The 15,345-nt window shown below is 44.9% G+C and overlaps 6 protein-coding genes across 6 annotated transcripts; 3 read left to right on the top strand and 3 right to left on the bottom strand.

The window, feature by feature from the left end:
* Positions 1-452: 452 nt before the first annotated feature.
* CGCS363_v012016 (Cytochrome P450 monooxygenase) lies at positions 453-3,978 on the bottom strand (the record flags this gene model as incomplete). Its single annotated transcript, XM_036643865.1, has 3 exons — positions 453-1,228; positions 2,716-3,238; positions 3,310-3,978. 3 exons carry the CDS (start codon positions 3,976-3,978, stop codon positions 453-455), a joined length of 1,968 nt encoding a protein of 655 aa, XP_036490688.1.
* A 649-nt stretch (positions 3,979-4,627) lies between these two features.
* CGCS363_v012017 (uncharacterized protein) lies at positions 4,628-5,125 on the top strand (the record flags this gene model as incomplete). Its single annotated transcript, XM_036643866.1, has 2 exons — positions 4,628-4,894; positions 4,952-5,125. The coding sequence occupies 2 exons, from the start codon at positions 4,628-4,630 to the stop codon at positions 5,123-5,125; spliced, it is 441 nt and encodes a 146-aa protein (XP_036490689.1).
* A 421-nt stretch (positions 5,126-5,546) lies between these two features.
* roqM-0 (FAD-dependent monooxygenase roqM) lies at positions 5,547-7,077 on the bottom strand (the record flags this gene model as incomplete). Its single annotated transcript, XM_036643867.1, has 2 exons — positions 5,547-6,258; positions 6,377-7,077. The coding sequence occupies 2 exons, from the start codon at positions 7,075-7,077 to the stop codon at positions 5,547-5,549; spliced, it is 1,413 nt and encodes a 470-aa protein (XP_036490686.1).
* Positions 7,078-7,763: 686 nt separating this feature from the next.
* Positions 7,764-9,541, top strand: CGCS363_v012019 (putative amino-acid permease; the record flags this gene model as incomplete). Its single annotated transcript, XM_036643868.1, has 4 exons — positions 7,764-8,276; positions 8,357-8,563; positions 8,630-8,741; positions 8,811-9,541. The coding sequence occupies 4 exons, from the start codon at positions 7,764-7,766 to the stop codon at positions 9,539-9,541; spliced, it is 1,563 nt and encodes a 520-aa protein (XP_036490687.1).
* A 418-nt stretch (positions 9,542-9,959) lies between these two features.
* Positions 9,960-11,670, bottom strand: maoN-0 (Monoamine oxidase N; the record flags this gene model as incomplete). Its single annotated transcript, XM_036643869.1, has 3 exons — positions 9,960-10,232; positions 10,287-11,117; positions 11,536-11,670. 3 exons carry the CDS (start codon positions 11,668-11,670, stop codon positions 9,960-9,962), a joined length of 1,239 nt encoding a protein of 412 aa, XP_036490558.1.
* A 709-nt stretch (positions 11,671-12,379) lies between these two features.
* Positions 12,380-12,987, top strand: CGCS363_v012021 (uncharacterized protein; the record flags this gene model as incomplete). Its single annotated transcript, XM_036643870.1, has 2 exons — positions 12,380-12,463; positions 12,715-12,987. 2 exons carry the CDS (start codon positions 12,380-12,382, stop codon positions 12,985-12,987), a joined length of 357 nt encoding a protein of 118 aa, XP_036490556.1.
* Between the last annotated feature and the right edge of the window lie 2,358 nt (positions 12,988-15,345).

A 15,345-nucleotide genomic window follows, 5' to 3' on the forward strand; every position in this document is an offset into this window, starting at 1 on the left:
CATTGGTTTGACCTCGGCTTCAGTTTCCCCGCCTCCTACAAAGCTCCGACCAGAAGATGGATTGGGGAAAAGAAAAGTTGCAGCCGGGACCCACATTCCAGCAGCCGGACATGGAGTTTTGGTTGAGCTTCTTGCGTCATGGGCAGGGAGCTAGCTCTAACCTTATTCTGTGGGATATTTCGAGATAGCTGGGGTTCAATTGGAGGTGGCACAGTAGTTCACTGAACATTTGCTTCGGGTTTGTTGTATTATCTGTCAACTCCAATGCAATAAATCGACGTTGGAGTCCGGGCAGCAAAATCTCCAATCCTTGCTGTGCTCCTTAGAATACTTTGAAGGCATGGTGAAACAACTCGACCTAGAACAAAATACCGCCCGCGACAAAGCCAACAATGTTTCCTTTCCCTCAAGACAAATCCCAAAGAAGATCATGTTGTCAAAGAACAGCTCCCTCAATAGTAAGTCTGTTGAAGAGGGACGCCGCCAATCCAGTCGCACAAGTGAATTAAGTGCTTGACGGTGCCATGGTACTGACTGGTGGCTGCGAACATGGCCTTGCTCAGTTGAACTGGGGTTAGATTGCCACCAGCAATCAGAGCCGGGCCGTGGGGGAAGCTGTCCTTGACCTTGTTCATCAGGTGCTGTAGGACTTCTCCGACCGTGACGACAGTCTTGCCGAAGGTGATATTGATCGGCAAGTAAAGAACACTCAGATTGATGAGCTCTCCTTGAGGAGTCAGATTCCAGCCAAAGCCTCGAACAAGCTTGGCACCGTGTGCGAGGTATGCAATCGTGTGTGGTCCCTTCCACTTGTGGATTTGGCCCTGAGGCCCTTGGAAGCAGGGGTCGCAGTGCTCAATGGTGCTTCCAATGTTGATCGGATCGATCCAAACATGCATATTCAGGTTCTGCGGGTTCTCATAGGCAAGCAGAACTCTGAGCTGCGGATTGTTGACCGAGTGGAATGCCCAGTCGAGTGGGCCGAGAGGCGGGCGCTGGGCAGGCGGGTTTTGCAGGAACGCTGGGTCGGTCATGTCCTGCAACTGGGGGCCTTTGGGTCGCATCACAAAGGCTGGAGGCGCGTTGGGGGCAGGGCCTGGGTTTGGATTTGCGGCAAGGCCTTGGTTCTGGTTCGCGGGAAGACCTTGATTCGGGTTCTGAGCCAGGCCTGGGTTGGGGCCCTGGAATGCGTTGTTCACCATCGTGTATGGATCGACGTCCTTCGCCTCTGGAGTGTGTGTATCAGCAAACGTGACCGCCAAATAAATCAGAGATTATCCTACCTTGCAGCTGGAGGGATGAGCTCTGCATACAAGTCTCGATTCGGGGATTCGGCGTCGATGGTAATCAGGAGCGAGCGTGAAAGCTGAACAAGCAGCCAATTTCGTGAGATCTCGAGTGCGAAGCCGATTCAATCGTCTGGAAGGAAGTCAAAAGATGCCAAAGCCTGAGGATATGGAGATCACTACCTAGAGAAGCTTCTAAGGAGCTTGAAGCTTCTTGATATCGTCTGCGTATGAAAAGCGATATCCTGTGAGCGACGAAGACGACGATGACGACGATGACGAAAAGAGCCAACCTAGAGGCGTGGTAAGATTGGGATGAGATAGGAGAAAGGGGTGAAAATCCTTTCGTGGGATAAAATTCAACGTGGGATGAGATGGAGGTGAATGAGAGTGGGGCATGTACCAGACGGGAAGGAAGGTGAAGTCAGACGGAAGGTGCGATTGATGCGGAATACTCCCCGACGGACGTGTATTCACATGGTAACAGAATATCATCTCACCTTCATGCCACATGTTTGCGCAAGATTGAAGGCAGAGGCTTACCATTCAACATCTACGGAGGCAACCTACAAGTTGTAATATCAAGATGGCAGCGAGGTCGGAACACTAGGTCGAAACTCATAATAATCGTGATGTAGCCAATTGCCCAGATTTTTTGCACGTTCAGAATGAGAATTTTAATGATCTGACGACCAGAGATGATCATAGGCTCTTAAATGCGCCCTCTCTTATTCACCCGGTTCACTCTAGCATGAAGTTTCCTGCCTTGAACTGATGTCGTGAAATACTTTGACTCGAAGTCCCTACTTATCCTTGTTTCCTGGAGACCTTCGTGCCGACCTTACGAGATGGACCAGGTCGTAATCATAGGTAGCTGCGGTTTGTAGCATATCGGTATTCCATCTCAAGACTGCATGTGTGTGTCTGTCAGGGTAAACTCATCATTGCTTTTGACAGAATTACGTTCGGCTGAAGGCAAGCTGAAATCAACTCATTATAACGACCCTTCCTAGGCGTATGTGAAAACTGACCTTTTGTGACTGGCTAGGATAGAAAGGGAAAAGCATGTGAGTGGCTTATGTCTCCTGCTGCATCTATGCGTTGCTTCTTTTAACGTGGCGAAACACTACATTCAAACCAGTCTGAGATGTAAACCAGTGATTCACAAATGTGTAACCTCCCCCAATCTTAACGTATTCCATATCATATTTTAAAATCAGTGTTCCAACCAATTTGGTGACCTCCATGATGCTGATATGCTTGCCACTGCATGTATGCGATCCGTGACCAAATGCAAGGAATGATCGTTCCATTCGGCGAAGCTGAGCCTCGGTTGTACCGTTTTCACCAACAAGCCATCTCTCCGGGATGAATGCATCAGGATCTGGGAAAATATCCGGGTCGCGATGAACCACCCAAGGAGACATACCGACCTCTGTCCCCGGTGCCAGGTAGTACTTGCCTATTGTGACTCCTGTAGGAGGTACTACTCGACCAAGCAGTTGGCCAACAGAAGGATGTAAGCGCATAGCTTCTTGAATGACTGCTCGTAGGTAAGGGATTGCGTATGCCTTAGTAAAAGTGACTGGCAGCTGTAGGTTCTCCCGCACATCTTTCGCCAACCGCGCGTAAGCTCTGGGGCAACGGAGAATGTTGTAGAAGACGGATCTAATAGCGGCGGCCGTGGTGTCGGAACCAGCTGAGAGATTGCCAAAGGCATGAGTGATTATCTCACGATCTGTAATCGACTTGGGATTCGCGTCCTGATTGAGGCCTAATCGGGCCAAAAATGTCATGGGCGCATCCTCTGCGGGAGGCTCACGCCGGGTTCTCTCAAGCTCCTTGGCCGCCAGATCAAGTAAGGCCGTGCCAGATTTATCACTACCTGTCATGTACTTTGCGATTGTTGGGTTGCCCAATAAGACTGGATGCAGCCAAGACACATGGCCCATCTAGTTTAGCAGTTTTTGTCAGTTGACCCTTGTACGTTTTTGACTTCAATCTCGTACTACACAAGACTTACAATAGACATGTAACTGGTGAAGAGATCGAGAGTTGGGAAGAAGCCGAGATGGTCACCTTTCTCCATGTAGGAGAGGTCTCGCCCCATGGTCAAAGTGCACACTGCGTCCATCGCGAACATCTTGAACAGGTTTCCTAAGTCGCAGACTGTTCCAGATGAGACATTCCTGTCTAGAATTGCGACCAATCGGTCCATGACGGTGTTGATCCATGGTTCAAACTGTACCAACCCATTCATACTGTATGCATTGGCAGCGTTGCGCTTCATGCGCGAGTGGAGTCCTTTGTCATGTCGAATTACGAAGGGATCCGGGACCAGGCCTTCCTCGTCATAGACAGCTGAAAGATCATAGAATGGAGATTTGACGAACTTGGTGCCAATGCCGTATATCTGGTTGATCTCATCCACGTCGAATATCGCTATGAGGTTCGGCGCTACACGCACTATTTTGCCATACTTGGCATGCCATTTCAGCTCGTCCAAGTGGTGGTGGCCTCGGTAGACCGACCACATTCGCGGCAGCGTGGTGAATGAGTTTATCAAAGGGCCGGGGACTTTTGACAGCCTCTTCTGGTAGCGATTCCAGAGAAAATAGACCAGCACCAAGCAGGGCAGGACCAGGTGCCATTTCTGTTGGACTAACACAACGACTTTTGAAGAGAGAGCCATGGCTCGAAGATCAGCGCGCTGAATTTTGAAAAGCAAAACGCCGTCAATGTGCATCAGTAGAGAAGATCAATGTTTAACATAACCTGTCGAGGAATTAACATGGCATGGGGATTACGGCTTTATTGCATAGTCATTTAACCAGTCTTAGCCTACCCAGTACTGAGAGTGCGTGTGTGAATTAGATAACAGTGGTAACCCCTGCTCTGCAAGGTAATTACCCCGCATTCATCCTAGTAATTTTGCTCCACCATATCGTGTAGCTTAGCTGCTTGTGGCCTAGGAGATGGCTGCAATTACCAACCAAGAAGCTGACCGATAGGAAATAATCAGCTGCCCAGAAAATATCCGGATTCCTGAGGTCGCGAGGACCAGATAAGAACTAACCAATAAGCTAATTTTCCCGGTCTGATTGTTTGACGTCGTCGTTTGACATCAGCCCGCGGCCTCCGAGTATCCCACCCGGCCACCTGAAGAGTCATTCCGAGGTCCTGTTGTTGGTTCCGATGGCAACTCGTAAAGGGAAGATTTTGTTAATGGCAGAACAGAATAACGCACAGATTCCTTTTTGGTATATGAACCCAAGAACGTGAAACAGTGGCAATTTCAAAATGGCAAAACTTCCGCAAATAGTTTTCCGTGCATTCCGAACATGGCAGAGTCAACGCTTACACAGCACGGTTTCCGCTTTGCTGACTGGGCCGGAGGTGAAGCCTCAGCCCAGGATTTTGGCATCTCGCATGCCGTGGTTGTGCCACCGAATGCCAGTCGAATCGTAGTTGGCGGTCAGCTTGGAATCAAAGACGACGGTTCAATCCCTGAAAATATCGAGGATGAAGTCAAAGAAGCCTTCGAACATGTCAATCGCAGCCTCAAGGCGGCTGATCTTGGCGACGACGCATGGGAGCACGTCTATTCTGTATGGCTTTTGTACCCAACCCCGGTGATGTAGTCTGCATACTGACCTCAGGGACAGGTGAAAACTTTCGAAGTTGCTCACAATGACAAAGGCATTGCTGGTGTGGTGATCCCAATTGCAAAGTCTTATCTGAAGAATACCCGACCTGTGTGGACGGGCGTGGAGGTTAAATCTCTTGTCTTCCCTGGGCTACATATTGAAATCACGGTCGAGGCCTATTTGCCCAAGTAGGAGAGATATACTGCTGTAGTTTTCAATGAGATAAAAATCCAAGAGAAGAGCTTGCGCAGCATTTTGTGCGTTAGTAAACAATTTGCTAACCATACTTCGGGAAGTTCGTGCTCCCAACGAGTGACGATACGGAAAGCGGGAGCGCGAATCGATGAAACGTGAGGAACTTATCACTAGAATGAAGATCTTGGTTGAGTGCGCCTCTGTGTTGTTTGATTTGACTGCGTCTACTATTATCAAGCCCTTGAAGTAGAAAAAGCGGTGCTTAAATATGATCAAAGCGTCCCAGAAAGTATTTCGGTCATGATATTACGATATAAATGTGATGCGATTGATAAACGCCATGCATGTTGCTTCAACAGCCAAGACTGGCTGCCAAATATAACATGACTAATTGTTTGACGTAACATGGCTGAGATGCTTACGCCTGCACAGAACTTGCCTCCAAGGTAACAATCGAAGGCTTGCTTCCCAGGTCCGAAAAAACCTCTTTGTTGGCAGTGATCTCCATCTCATCGTAATTTCCACCGGCTGGCAGCGCCAGCTGTTCAATAGTGCCTTGTTTGCCGCTCCTTACATCCTCAGCCAAGTGGTCAAAATGCGCATCAACCTCTTTGTAGACATCGTATTCGGTGATCCAGTCAAAAAGTGGGATGACCAGGGAGCTAGGGTGCTTTGCAACATACTCGGGCGTCCAGTCGTGTTGGTGGTAGATATTTCGGGTTGATATGGATGCCTGGTGAATAACATGAGACCGGTTGAATCGGATGCGTTCAAAGACCTGCAACGCCAGCTCAACATCCCCCTTGGACCTTTCCAGACACATGGAAACTACGGCTGCGTCTTCGACTGCTTGACAAGCTCCTTGAGCTGATGTAGGAAGGTGGCAATGTGCTGCATCACCCATAACCGCGGCTCGTTTGGTAGGGGAGAGCCAAGTGGTAAGAGGGTCTCGCCACACAAGTTTGTAGTCAATTAATCGGTCCTCTGGAGTGGCCTCGAGAATAGTGTACCATACTTCAGGGAACTTGGCTTTGTCCAGGAAGTATCGAACGTCCGCCCTGGTGGTCTTCTCGGACCACGACTCTGCAATGTCTGTCTCGTCCTTGTGAGTTAAGACCCAAGCACAATCCCTAAAAGTATTACAGCCCAGTTAGATTATAGATTCATGATGTCCATGGTGTGCCCACAGTGAAAGCACAATAAAGAGAGCTCAAGGCTGGGGAAACATTAAAATCAAAAAGAACCCACCTTCCATTCTTCCACGTGTAAATGAAGCCGTGCATGTCGCGTCCAACCCAGCATCGAACACAGTCTTCGCCCTCCGGAAGCAAATCGGCAATTCCAGAAGCCTGGCGCAGCTCATCAGTGATGTTGAAGTATGCTCGAAATATCGCATATCCGCTGTTGACCTTGCTCTCCGTCAGATTCAGCAACTGGTCGCGCGCAATTGACTTCGGCCCGTCACAAGCCAAGACCACGTCACCAAGGATTTTCTCGCCAGTATCCGTGACTACGCCCCTTTCCTTGTCGGTGTCGAGGTATTTGGCGACGCGTGTGTTAAAGCGCATGTCGACACCAATCTCCAGAGCGTAACTGTACACAATCTCATGCATTTCGCCGCGGTGTCCAGCGTAGACGTATTGAAACTCGGTGCCCTGCGGCCACGGGTCCTTGTGCAGGAGCTCGTTGTCGGCGTTGAAGAACTCAAGATACTTGGCAGCGTTCACGCCCACCGCGGTGAGCGCGCGGCCAACTTTCCCTCCTCCCCACGACTCGAAGACCCGGCCGGCATTTCGCACAAAGTCCAGCAAATCACCGTGGGAGCTGGCGCCGGGGTATGCTTCGATAAGAATTGGGTGCATGCCTCGGAGCTTACACTCGATTGCTGCCGTCAGACCGCAAAAGCCCGCGCCGACAATGACTACTCGTAATTCGTCTGTAGATGCCATCGTTGGAACGGCTGTATGTCAAGTTTGCGAGGTGCGCTGTGTGAGATGAGATGATGAGACTGAAGCTTGTGGAGAACTCAATGCGTATTGGTGCGTTGTGATGTTTGAAGTACTCAATCGGAACCTTTTTTATCTCAGTCCTAAGGCGATGTTTTGCATCTCGCTGCTTCGGAGCCGATTCTTCCATCGCTATGCCCGCGTTATCTTGCGGACCTTGGTATGCACTTACACACTTGACACGTTTCCCCTGTCGAATCAATGGGTCACTGCGCATCCGGATACACTCGCCCTGATTAAGCTCCGGCTCCTGAGGTTGCATTAACCCTGGTCATCGGTCATCTGGTGTTATTAGAACGTTCCTCATAGGCTGTGATTTTCCGGCGCGATACCCGATCCAGTGGGGAAAAGCATGCGACCGTCAACAACAGAATACAGCTTGAAGATAGCAGTTGAGCTTATCAAACCGCTGTACAGCACAACATTGTCTTTCCGAGCTTGGGGTCGGAATTGGCAGCCCTGGTGCAAGCATTTGCTACAAAACAGGAGTAGACGCACGATCTTCATTGTAACACTTTGCGCAATAAAGCAGCAAGGCGTACAGGTTGCAGTTTGTGTCGTGAAACCGAAAGTATTCTTAACAACCTGGTAGATCAGAGAACAGTATTGACTACGAGACTGGGACAACGATGTCGAAAATCAGCCACTCAGACGAAACGGATACCGCTCTCAGCGAGAAGAAATCCCAAATCAACGACGATGATATCCAACTTCAGCAACTTGGCTTAGAGCCGTCAGAGCTCCGCCGCAATTTCAACATTTGGTCGCTCGCATTCATGTCGTTCTGCTCCAGTATCACCTGGGAGGCAATCTCGTCCACAATGGCCCAGGGTCTGATGTCAGGAGGCAGTTCCAGTTTGGTATGGGGCTTCGTGGCAAGCAGCCTCGGTGCTCTCCTGACTGTCCTCTGCATCGCAGAGTACTCCAGCATGATTCCGACGGCAGGCGGCCAATACCATTACGTGGCCGAGCTCTCGCCACCAAAGTTCCAAAGAATTCTTTCGTGGTATGCAGGCTGGATGACAATGCTAGGCTGGATTCTATGCGCACTTGCTGGCATCTTTGCTACCGCAATGCAGATCCAAGCGTGGGCAATTCTCTTCAGTCCTGATTACACATACGAGCGATGGCACACTGCACTTGTGAGTTTGATCCTATCATATGTCTCCAGTTCGTCTATACGAGAAACCTCAGTTCGCTAATTCCAAGCGCTCTTTGGCAGATCGTCATCGGCCTCGCGACATTCTACACATTATTTGCAGTTTTCGAGGTCAAGATGCTCCATCGCCTGCTGTTTGTCGCGATGTTCGTACACATTGTCGGCTATTTCGCCACAGTTATCTACCTCTTGGTCCGTGTTAATCCAAAGAACACTGCCAAGTATGTGTTTACGGATTCCACGAGCTTGAGCGGTTGGGAAAGTCCCGGAGTAAGTAGAGTTCCTCGGATCTTCTTGCTCCAGAGTGTTTGCAAAATTACTGACACATCTTTGAAGATTAGCTGGCTTATTGGACTTCTCACCTCTGCAATTGGGTTTGTAAGCTGGGATAGTCCGCTGCACATGTCCGAGGAAATGAAACATGCGTCGCGTGATCTGCCACGAAGCTGTGAGTCCCACTTAAGAGCGCAGCAAAAACATGGTGATTGGCCTTGCTAACATGCTCATAATCATCCAGTGATCATCAACATAGCGTGCAGTGCCGTTCTGACGTTTCCATGGATCATTGGAGTTGTGTTTTGCATCACCGATATCTCCGGGGTTCTAAGCGGACCTACAGGAACGATCAGCTTCATGGCACAACTTTATTACAACGTGTCTGGTGGCAACAAAGCGGTAACGGTTGGTATGACCCTTTACCTACCTCTGATGGGCTTTCTTGGCGTGGGACCCAGCATCATGACGGCGACATCCCGTGTGATCTGGTCCTTCGCTCGCGACGGAGGCCTCCCTCAGTCCGTTTCCAAGGTCAACAGCCGCACAAAGACCCCGGTCCTTTCGCTTTTGATTACTTGGGCTATTGTATGTCTTCTGAGTCTCATCTACGTCGGCAACGCAACGGCATACTACGGACTTTCCAGCGCGTGCACCGTTACGCTTATTATCTCATACGCTATGCCCATATGCATGGCCGTCTTGTTCGGATTCAAGCATTGCAGCTTACCAAAGGGTCCCTTTTCGTTGGGAACATACCATCGGCTCGTCGCCACAGTGGCGCTAGCTTGGTCCCTCTGCCTCATCATCATGATGTGCTTCCCTACGTATAAGCCTGTCACCACAACGAATATGAATTACGCTTCGGTGGTGGTATGCGGTGGTCTCGCAGCGGCGACGATCTCCTGGACTGCGTACGGCAGGTACAGGTATCATGGCCTGATGCAAACGATAGAAGGTCGAGCGGAAAGATAGTACAATGCATTTATGTTTTGCAGTGTATCCAAAGTTTCTATCTCATTCAAATATACAGCTATCTATCATAAAATATGGACTTCGGTCTCTGTTTGGTTGTATAATTGGTTGAAGCTTTGGCAGGCGTCCGATCTCGCATAATAGCGGAAAGGCTCCGTAACGTGAACAAGTTAGCCGGGCATACCTTCATTTTATCGACGAGTGCTGGGAAATACATGGTGATAAAACAGGTTGTCCTCATAATATGTGTTTGATAGGTAACAGAAAGTATCTACGACTACTTGATGCTTGATTCTGATTCAAAGTCGTTGCATGGATCGGATTTTGATGGCTACGGTTCTCACTACGTTCTTAGGTTGCGCTGCAAGATTGATCCAATCTTTTGCCAAATACCCAAGCAACCAATGTCTTAAAGCCTTCAAAGCTTCATTGAATTGATGCCGTTGACGTTGGTTTCCCCGTTTTCCTTCAGATTCTTGCGCTGAAGCTGAATGACCGTGTGAGCCGCTTCCATACCTGCTTGCACAGCACCATCGATCCAGCCCCTCCAACCCTCGGAATAATCCCCGCTAGCGAACAAGATATTTCCATGCGGCTTCTGCAGAGCAGCAACATATTTCTGCGTAAATCCTGGTGCCATATAGCACCAAGTACCCTTGGCAAACTCGTCATTGACCCAGTCATGGGCAACCTGAGAACATACATTTTAGACAATTCTTTCAACAGAAATAGGGTGAAGACATACTATACGATGGAAGTCGACTTCGGCTCTCTTCCCTTCAGGTAGCAGGTGCAGAATTCCCTTTTTTACCTGGTCTATATCCGATAGGGGTATGCCACCAGGCGAGGACGGATCGGGACCAAAGGCAACCAGGTGAGAATTATTGGCCGGCGTTAGATGATCTCCCAGAGCGCATACAAAACCTCTTCCAGGAGAAGCGAAGGATGTCCAAGATTTGTAGTCGGGGCCATCAAGGTCTACGTGCAGCTTGTTGCACAAGTTGACTTGACCCTGACGGCTGGCCTCAACTTTCGCTGTTGGAAGCGCTGGCGAGAATTCGATATCGGCCAACACGTTCAGCGGAACAGTTGCAATAACCGACTTGGTTTTCCACGATTGACCGTTTTTGGAAAACACTGTGACATACTCACCCGTGTCCACTACCTTACTGACTGCTGAGTTGAAGCTGTAGGATAGATTTCCAGACGAGACCGCATGCTCAAAAATTCGTCTGTGCAAAGTGCCATTACCGCTGCGCAGTCTAGTGTGCAGAGCAATGTCGTTCAGGCCAGTCGGATTGTGGGAGCCCAATACCCACCATCGAAGGGCGTTGAGGAGACCCATCTTGTCGAGGGAAGTCCCACCCATCTGCTTCAGCAGTGCCTCAAGCATCGATCTCTCTTCAAGGCTGAGCCGATCTTGGATTTGATTGAGCCGGTCCTGGCAGGACATTTTGTCCCACTCTTCCGATAGCTCGGGCGACTGTTTTGTTCCAAATGGGAACTTCCAGTGTTGTCGAAGGTCGTCGCCATCTACATCACAGAACATCCGCCACACGCGTCCAAACATGTCGGCCTGGTGAAATGTTAGCGTTGAGCCTCTTGGCCTATGACATCTGTGGCTGATGAGATAGACTAGCCTCTTCGTCATGGGTCATGTTCCGTTGGGCATTGGGGGTCGTTAGGGTAAAATAGTCCTCTTTGCTGCCGGACTGCTGTGTGACAAGCCAGTCGTCCTGCAGCCCATATAGAGAGACTTCGCGATAGATATGAGGCATGTGCCAATGTATCCACGTGCCACCCATCTCGTAATTGAAGCCATCAATGGTTGCGTGCCATGTGCGCCCGCCAAGTCGATCGCGGGCTTCTATCAAAAGAGTTTTCTTTCCTGGACGGTTTATAAGCGCATATCATAGTGGGAGAGGTCTACAGTGCGGACCTTGCGTAGCCAAGTCTCGAGCTGCCACCAAGCCTGCATAACCAGCACCAATTACAATGACGTCGTACGCGAGATTGCCATCGGACAAGGGCGAGGTATACACAGGCGGTTCAACAACTCCAATGGTGGGCAAGCCGCGGCGCAAGCCTCCGGTGGGCGTCCAGGTAAAACCATCTCTAGAGTCTACCATTTTGAGCAACATGGAAAGATACGTATCAAGTTTCAATGATTAGTCAAAGATCGAGAGTTTTCGCTTCTACTTCTTGACAAGTATTTTGGGACTACTAACATTTATCTTGCTGTGTTTCAATTTATTATCCGCCAAATGAACGATGTACCAGCAGCAAACATGTACGATTCTCAAACGGAGCAGGAGACGTTATACTCTGCCACATCAACGATTGGTCACGAATTGGCCGGGAGCAGGAACCTATGAGCACACATACCGAGCGGTTCACTGACGAAGCCTCATGGTGACTCACAGACCTACTGAAGAACTGCTCCGGAAAATTAGGACCAATAAGATTAGTCGGATAGGAGCCTGCGGTATGGCCGCTTCCGGCTCCCGCACTAGCAAGGGCCGGTGGGCAGAGAGTGAGACTGACCAGGGTAAGAGGGGTCCGGACAGGATCTGTGCCTGGGTATCCCTGCTTGAGTCACACAGTGAGCCTCGTTACTTGCAACTTGTACATCATTGTACCCGTTCATGCTCTGCCGACTCGCCCGACATCGTTTCGTGTCCTGTACCCAGGCATCTGAAAGCTGGACACTCTGAATTGTGCCGCGTTGGTCACTCCTTCCATCGAACGATAGCCACCAAGTGGCCGTTCTTGATTCCCCAGCCTCATCTGACGCCCCGGGTAAGCCATTCGTCGACGGAGACATAAGCTCAGTTCACGATGCCCGAAGCCTCTGTGGATCCTGGCTACGGCAGTCTGAGAAGAAAGGTCACACTTGCTTGTGACTATTGCCGCAAGAAACGAGTAAGTTGGTTTTACTGATGGTCCCCGCCTCGACTGGGTGCAACGGGACTCCTGATTTTCCAATTACATAGGTCAAGTGCACTGGTAGTGCTCCATGCAAACTCTGTGCCGAAAATCGTCATCCGTGTCACTTCGATGATAGGAACCGCAATCGCCGCGGACCGCGGCCACGAGCCAACAGCAGCCGGCCTTCCCGGATTTGCCTGATTGCGCCCGCGCCCTCGAGACCTTCTGACCGGCACGTCGATCAGATAAGCTCATTCTCTGGCGGCGAATACCTTCCCTCCTCTCCTAATGTAGCAAGCTCCATCAAAATCGTTGCTACCAATGATCTAGACGATGAAGACCCTGATTCCGAAGAAGATGTGTTTCCGCCAGCGACTGAGTGGCGAGGCGGACTTGTGTCTGTGTTGATGGATGCCAGCACTCCGGATTCCTTGTATGTATCAGTCATGCCCTCAGCCACTCTTCAAGAACAAGGGCTAAGGTCAAGCGCCGAGACGCATCTAGTTGGAAAACGGTAGACCCGGACGTTTGTGCGCATCTCGTGGAGTTATTCTACTGTCGATCAAGCTCGCTATTAGGACTCATAGTGCCCGCAGATCAACTCATCGAGACAATTTGCGCGGGCACCTGCACGCGCAGCTTACTGCTAGCCATTTGTGCTTACAGTGTTCGCTTCTCTGTCCATAAAGCTGTCAAGGAACCTTCAGCATCCAAGCTTGCAAAGGACTTTGAACGGAGCGCAAGATATCAGGTCAATCTAAGCAGTGCTCCTGGAAGTGAACCGTTAACCGCATCCACCTATTGCGTGCTCATTAAGTATAGCATAGGTCTTGGTGATGGGCGACAGGTGTGGATGGACTTGGGTAAGTGTCTTGGAACTGTGAGCCCTTCTTAGTGACCTAACTAACCTGAAGCATAGCTATCGTAAACTAACTATAACGTATATATAGTATTTATATGAATAAAACGGCTTAATTCCTTCTAAATTAGAGTCTAATATAAAAAGTTTTTTAAAGAGTAGATCTTAATATACTAGAATATTATTAATCTAAATAAATAAGTTAGAAGTAAATTACTTTATACTTTTTTCTAAGTATAAAGTTATTTTAGATATTTAAAAGTATTATAATATACTTTTTTAAGTTTAAAAAAGCTTAAAAACTTTAATTTATATAATTAATATTATAAAATCTAAATATATATATAATATTATAAATAAATATAAAAAGAAGTAATTAATAAAAAGAATTAATAAAAAAGATAATTTTATAGTTTTATTATTAAATTATAAAAAAAAAAGTTTTTTTCTTTATATATTTATTATTATAATTAAGATTATAAATATTAAAATAATAATTAATATTACTATTTTATTTAATAAAAATAGAGGTTTTTTATTAATTTAAATAAAAAAATTAAAATAGTTATTAAAATAATAAAATAATAATAATAATAATATCTTTTATATTATTTTTATTTCTTAATTTTCTTTCTTTATTTATATTATAACTAATATATATATTACTTATTTTATTTTTATATATATATATATATATTTATATTATAATTATAATATTTCTTTTTATTTATAATCTTATTTTTAATACTAACTATATTATTTAGATAATTAAGAAAACTAAAATTAAATATATAGCTATAATAACTAAAATAAAAATTATTTTTATTAATAAAAAGAGGAAAAAGAAAGAGAAAAAAAAATATTTTTTTTATATTTTCTTTAAAGTTTAAAAGCTTTAAATTTAAAAATAAGTTATTTTATTTTCTATTTCTAATTTTTTAAGGTTTTTTTTTATTATAATATTTTTATTTTATTTTATTATTCTTATAGATTAATTATTAATTTAAGTTATTTTATAAAAGTTAAAACTAATAAACTTAAAAAAAATAAAAAGTTTATAAAAAGTAGAAAAGCTAAAGAGGTATATAATTTATAATTTATAACTCTTATTTTTTTATTTATTTATAAATTATACTAAAAGTATAAATAAAGTATATTTTTAATTTATAGTTTTAGTTAAATTATTATATTATTTATTAATTTCTAAATAGAAATAGAAGTTTTAAAAGCTAAAAGTTAAGAAAAAGAGTAGCTATTATTATTAAGTAATAAAATTTATTTATTTTATTTATAAAATACTTAATAAAGTATATTACTTAATATATATATATTTAGTATAAAATAAAAAAGTAAATATACTTTTTATAAAGAGAAAAAGAAAATATATATCTTTATATTATTATTTATTTCTATATTAAAACTTTAATTCTTTAAAGCTATATATAAAAATATAAATAAGATTATATATTTTATATTATAATATTTATATTATTAATTATTTAGCTAACTATTTATTAAACTATTTTTATTCTTAAGAGAATTATATTTTGAAAAGCTTTTAAAACTTATAATAAAGTTAAAGTAAAAACTAAAATAAAAACTAAAGTTAAAATAAAGAATAAGAGTAATAATAAAGTAACTATTAAAATTATAGTTTTTTTTAATATTAGTTATTATTTTATTAATTAAGTTTATTATAGAAAATATATTAACTTTTAGTATTTTATATATTAATTTATTTTTTAAAGTAATTCTTTCTATTTTTAAAGTAGTTAATATTTATAATATTATTAATAGCTTTATTAATAGATATTTTTTTAAGAAAATAAAGTTTATATATAATATCTTTATAAATAACTATATATTTATTTTTTAAAGATATAAATAAAGTATAGTAGTTATATTATTAAATATTTTATAAAATATAAATATTTTAAGCTTTTAAGAGAACTATATATTTTTTAGTTATTAAACTATTTTTAATTAAATATTTAGCTTATAAGTAGCCTCTAGCTGT

The sequence above is a fragment of the Colletotrichum siamense genome, assembly GCF_013390195.1.
Source record: "Colletotrichum siamense strain Cg363 chromosome Unknown KSG_Cg363_contig08, whole genome shotgun sequence".
Lineage (NCBI taxonomy): Eukaryota > Fungi > Ascomycota > Sordariomycetes > Glomerellales > Glomerellaceae > Colletotrichum > Colletotrichum siamense.